Raw genomic sequence first — 6,570 nt, forward strand, 5'->3', positions numbered from 1 at the left:
ATAGAGAGAATTAGGTCAGCAGCTCTCATTAGCACTCATTTCCAGCTGTGTGTGAAATCTCATATATAACAATTTTTACTAAAGAAATGATCAAAAGCAGCAAGTAACCTTTTTCACACTTATTAGATATTTAAGAATTCACATATTTTAGATAAAGAGCTTCATAAATATATATGATGCAGTAAATTAATAAGAAATACTTCTGGGTAATTTTTTTGGAGGGATGGAAGAATGGGTTCAGGTAGGGCTACAAAAAAAAAAAAAAAGTTTAAAGTTGTTGTGATTCCTGTAGGTCACAGGTAACAATATCATATCAACTACACCAAAGGGTTGGACTGAAATTCTGTTTTAGAAACATTTAAGAACATCACTTTCATGCATTTTGCAAAATAAGTTTTTCCACAAATCTATTACTATATATTGTATATAGTAGTATAAGGAGTTAATTCAGCTAAGGAGTTGTTAGCATTCAAGACACATAACCACAGGTGCAGTTATATGCGGTGCTTTATTTCAGCGCTGGGAAACCAGGGGTTCGCACCCAAAGCTGGCTTCAGCCACTGATTCAGACTACACCATATTTATACAATTTGATCACATACATATGCATTACAATTCCTGACAACCATTAGCATATCCCACACCTATTCTAACACAAATTATCTATCTAAGCAATGCTAAGTAACATTCGCATGTTTATCAGTTATTTCTAAGTTACCTGTTTTTACCTGTTTTAAAGAATATATCATAAATCTATATCAATCTTAAGAATAGGGTATGGTTTAAGTTACTTGTTCTAAAGAATATGTCATAAATCTATGTCAATTTCAAGAATAGGGTATAATTATATAAAATCATGCTTGAATGCACATTCTGAACCTGGATACAGTATCAAAGCTAAGAATCTTGGATACGGTCTACAGAATCAAAACACAGCCCACAAAATTCAATTCAACTATAACATTTCCCCCCTTTGAAAATGCTTTTCTATTCCTAGACAATGCATTTTCACTACATTATATTTTCCTTATAAGCTGGAGGGTTGTCAAAAGTGGATCTGCTAAGGACAGTAAAGATGCGGTCGTTCCTTGCCTTTGATTGACTTATTTGATGCTTAATACAAGCATAGAGCAAAAAGAAAAGAGCAACTATAATGGCAAGCAAAAATAAACTCTCCAATAACGAATGTACCCATCCTCCCAGGTTCAGGTTCAATTTGCCTAGCAAGGCCCCAACCCAGCTCTGCTCTACATCTTGTTTTTCCGCTTGCAGTTCTTTTTCTGTTTGGGTTAATTGGGAAATATCTTTTTCCACTTCAGAGGTTACGTTTAGGATATGAATGCAGCAATGATCAACCCTATCTTTTAAATATCCACAAACCCCATTTTCTTTTAGCAACATTATGTCAAGTGCCATTCTGTTCTGCAAAGTCATTTTGGTCGTAGCTTGCAATTGTATATTGAATTCTCGAAAACCCTTTTTGGTTACCCTTGCCAATCGATCCATCTGTCCAATTAATCTGTCAATCATTTCTCTGTTTCTATAGGCTGCGATTGGTGCAAAGAAAGATTCTAATGCCCAGCCGAATTTAACACTACCTGATGTCTCGTGCCACACATCATCTTCATCTATCTCTCGCTTGTGCCTAACTTGTAGGAGTTCCTGCCTGTTCTTCAGGGGTGACCTCTTCCAAATGGGACATAGGGTTGGTAACCCCAAAGTAGCCTCCCTTACAGGTCCTGCTATCGGCAAATGTGTTGTCCAAGTTCCATCACTTAAGGCCCAAACCAAATGTCCCACACTACCTATAGTTCCTCTACAATCTATCTTATCTCCCTCAATGCCTATTTTGACTGCTTCCTTTGGATCCAATTGTTTCTGGCAAATGCAACCTGCGATTACTGCAACTTTAATGATGGACAGAGGTATTTCTTTCACATCTGTCTGGCAGGTCATTACCTGAGAGCAATTCCACCATGGTACTGTTACTCCTCTTGTTACATTGGTCCATCGTATACACCATGGAAATGCTTCGCTATATTGATATTGCTGTACTATACTCATTGTCCACATGTTGTCCCATGATTCAGTTATGTTCTGATTATCCTGATCTTTACATTCCCAATAGGCTCGCTCAACCTTTTCATATACTGTTTTGGTGGTCCACTTTTCATACGTGCAATACCCAATATTATGAAATCGTCCTATCTTTACAAATGTTGCTCCTGGCAACTTCAAGCAGTCACCTCTCTTTATCATGGCATTCTTAACAAGCTCTTTTGTCTGTTGTTCAATTGGTACTTGCTCTATTTTAGTATGGGACTCACACACTATCTTACCAGTCTTATTTACTTCTGGTAAGGTCGTAGATATTATTCCCCACTGTACCGGATCTTCAGCTGATTTCGGGATGGGAAGACAAGCAGTGATGCTACTGACATTTTGGGTTTGTGCAAAATCTCGAATTAGTCCTATCATCAGATTCTCTGCCTGATTCTGTACACTCTGTACTACTTGTGGCATTTGAGTATCGTCACTATCTCCTACAGCCCTTCGTGTTTTACATAATTGTTCTCCAGTGACTTTGCAAATCAGTGTGGCATACAGTCTGGGTACATAAACTACTACAAAAACAAAACGGTAACAAGAGTTAGACATCCTGCTTTGTGATTTTAAGTGTGGTTGGACCCACTAATTGTGATTGCCACCGTTTTGGGACTTTCTTCACTCGGGTGTAATGTATCCAGGAGTCTATTTCAGCAACCTTGATTGCGGTAAATGTAGTTAAAAGTACTTGATAAGGTCCGTCCCAACGTTCTTTTAAAGGATCTTCTCTCCAAGTCTTTATATACACCGTGTCTCCAGGTTCTATATCATGTACCGGATTCTCAAGTGCTAGTGGGCGATTCCACACTAATACAGATCTGAGTCGATTCAATGTCCTGCCAAGAGACAACACATAATTGTACACATCCTGATTACCTTTTACATGTACACTTGGATTCAGATCAGGTGCTTCATATGGTTTGCCATACAGAATTTCGTATGGGCTTACGGACATTCCACTCCTAGGTTTAATCCTAATTCTCAATAACGCTATTGGTAAGGCCTGGGGCCACTGAATTTTTGCTTCCTGGCAAATTTTGCTAAGTTGTCGTTTTAACGTCTGATTTATTTTCTCCACCTGGCCACTAGACTGGGGTCTCCATGGGGTATGTAATTCCCATTTAATTCCCAAACATCTACTGACTTCCTTTACCACTTGAGCAATAAAATGCGGTCCCCTATCAGATGATATTCCCAATGGTACTCCAAATCTAGGGATTATTTCCTTCAGTAACCATTTTACAGTTTCTTGTGCCTGGTTGGTGCGACAAGGGAAGGCTTCTGGCCATCCTGAAAAGGTGCATACCCCAACTAGCAGATATCTGAATCCTCGAGTTTTGGGGAGTTCCACATAATCTATCTGCCAACAATCCCCTGGTTGTACACCTGTCCTAATTTTTCCCATATCTACTTTTCTTCGAACTAAAGGATTATTTCTCAAGCAAATTTCACACTTAGCTGTGATAGATTTTGCCATTGTTAACATCTGGACCGAGATAATTTGTTTTCTTAGATAAGTTACCAATGCTTCTGCACCCCAATGACACTTCTGGTGCTCCGCCTGAAGTATCCCTCTCATAATTGTGATTGGGACCACAATTTGTCCGTTGGTGGTTACATACCATCCAGAATTATCCTTGACGGCTTTTACTAGTCTTGCCAATTTCTCATCTTCTGTAGAATATTCAGCTGCCTCTGAAGGTGTAGGTAATAAATCAATTGCTCTTACCTTTTGGGAGACAAGACCCACCATCATCCAGACTCGTCGTGCCACTGATCGGGCTGTTTGATCAGCAAGTCGGTTTCCTTCAATAATTGTTGATGTCCCACTCTGATGAGCTTTACAGTGCATGATGGCAACCAGTGATGGCTTTTGAACGGCATTAATCAAGTTCAATATTTCTTTTTGGTACTTGATGTTTGTTCCTTGGGAGGAGAGTAGTCCACGCTCTTTCCAAAGAGCTCCATGTACATGAACAACCCCGAATGCATATTTTGAGTCAGTCCAAATATTGACCCTTTTGTCCTCACTGAGCTCTAATGCCCTAGTTAGGGCTATCAACTCAGCTTTCTGTGCTGATGTGTTTGGTGGTAGGGATTTAGCTTCAATTGCTGTTTTGGCAGTAGTAATCGCGTATCCTGCATACCGCACTCCGCTTTCCACAAAACTACTGCCATCAATAAAAAGCTCCCAATCCGTCTTCTCCAACGGGGTATCTTTCAGGTCAGGTCGACTTGCGTGGGTATATTCAATGACCTCCACACAATCATGTTCCAGATTTTCTTCTTCAGTCTCTGCGCTTAAAAACACAGCTGGATTCATTAGGTTAGTTGTTTTTAGGATAACATCATCCTGCTCTGTTAAAATTGCCTGATATTTCATCATTCTACTTGGGGAAAGCCAATGGCCCCCCTTTTGTTCTAATACAGTAGTCACCATGTGGGATACAAACACTTCAATCTTTTTCCCCATAGTCAGTTTCCGGACTTCCTGAATTAATATCACGGTAGCAGCCACCGCCCGCAAGCACGCCGGCCATCCAGCACTTACCGGGTCAAGTTGTTTAGAGAAATAACCTACGGGCCTTTTCCAAGATCCCAGCCGTTGGGTTAATACCCCTAGAGCAAGTCTCTGTCGTTCATGTACAAATAACTGGAAGTCTTTACTCAGATCAGGTAGGCCCAAAGCAGGCGCTTGCATTAAAGCCTGTTTCAATTTCCGAAAAGCTTCTTGTTGTGGTCTTTCCCACACCAAGGTCTTATTTTTCTGTGCCTCGTATAAAGGTTTGGCAATAAGTCCATAGTCCATGATCCAGAGCCTACACCATCCTGCCATTCCTAGAAAAGATCTTAATTCATGTAAGTTACGCGGTTCTGAGATCGCACAGATAGCATGTACACGGTTTATACCTAGTCTTCGCTGTCCTTGAGAAAGCTCGCATCCTAGATAGATCACAGTTGTGGATGCAATCTGAGCTTTATTTTTTGACACTTTATATCCATTCATTCCTAATTGATTCAATATTCCAATTGTTACCTGTATGCAAAGTTCTTGGGTCTCAGCAGCAATCAGAATATCATCCACATATTGCAGCAACAAATACCATTGTCGAGGAATTCCGATATAGCCTCTCGTAGTCCACTCCTCAAGTTCTTTGGCTAGTTGATTTCCGAAGATAGTTGGACTATTCTTAAATCCTTGTGGAAGGCGTGTCCAGGTTAATTGGGCTTTTCTCCCGTTGTGTGGGTTCTCCCATTCGAAAGCGAATAGCTTTTTGCTTTCCTGGTCAAGGGGTATGCAGAAGAAGGCATCTTTTAAATCAAGTACTGTAAACCATTTATATTTCTCTTTCACAGATGTTAACAAGGTATACGGATTTGCAACTACTGGATGTATGTCCTTAGTGATCTGGTTTATTGCTCATAAGTCTTGGACTAGTCGATAGCTACCATCAGGTTTCTTTACTGGAAAAATTGGAGTATTATATTCTGATTCACATTCCTCTAGAATTCCATATTTCAAAAACTTCTCAGTTAAAGATACTATTCCTAATCTGGCTTCCAATTTCAATGGGTACTGTCTTAATCGTACCGGTTCAGCACCTTCCTTCAGCGCTACTTTCACAGGTTTAGCTGCCTTTGACTTCCCAGGTATGTCAGTTTCCCATACCGTGGGAATCACTGCATCCTCTATTGCCTGTGGTATTTTCACAATTGGATTTTCCTTTAATAGTAAAATTTGTCCTACCTTTGACTCTGGAACTTTCATTACCAAATTTCCATCCTCAAATGTTATTGTGGCATCTAATTTGGTCAGCAAATCTCATCCTAAAAGAGAAACTGGACAATCTGGAACATATAAGAACTCGTGGGTTAGCTCCTTTTCTCCAAAACACAAATCCAAAGGTTGCAGGAATGGCCATACTTCCTCCTTCCCTGTGGCACCAACAATTGTTGTAGCTCTGTGACCCACTGCCCCCTGTAAGGAATTTAATACAGAGTAAGTAGCCCCAGTATCTACTAAAAATCTTACATCCCGGTCTCCCACTTGTATTGTCACTAAGGGCTCCTTATTCTGGGTTTTCACTTCCGTGCCTTCATATAGTCAGCTGTTGTTACTGTATTCCCCTAACACCATAGTCTGTACCGCATTTCCCGTCGCATTGGACATCTGACCCACGGGGCTCCTAGCCAGGCATTCATTTTTCCAGTGTCCTTCTTGCTTACAATAAGCACATTGATTTATGCCAAGCCTCATGAGGGGTCTCAGGGGAGTTCCTTGGGCACTCCACGAGCCACGTCGACGACCACCTCCTCGACTATTTCCAGCTCCCCTACCCCGGACCCCTATTCCCCTGCCTTGTCCCTGGATCAAAGCCAACAAATTTTGCTGGTGGCGTCTTGATTGTTCTTTTTCTCTATTATTATAAACTTTCCAAGCTGTTTCCAACATTACGTCCAGAT

The 6,570-nt window shown here is 40.6% G+C and overlaps 1 protein-coding gene across 1 annotated transcript; it reads right to left on the minus strand.

Moving 5' to 3' along the window:
- Nucleotides 1–798: 798 nt before the first annotated feature.
- Nucleotides 799–5,903, minus strand: LOC135577204 (uncharacterized). Its single transcript, XM_065045101.1, is given in 1 exon segment — nt 799–5,903. A coding segment is annotated over 1 exon segment (3,225 nt). The 5' UTR covers nt 5,876–5,903; the 3' UTR covers nt 799–2,650.
- Nucleotides 5,904–6,570: the final 667 nt, after the last annotated feature.

This window comes from Columba livia, chromosome W, assembly GCF_036013475.1.
Source record: "Columba livia isolate bColLiv1 breed racing homer chromosome W, bColLiv1.pat.W.v2, whole genome shotgun sequence".
Lineage (NCBI taxonomy): Eukaryota > Metazoa > Chordata > Aves > Columbiformes > Columbidae > Columba > Columba livia.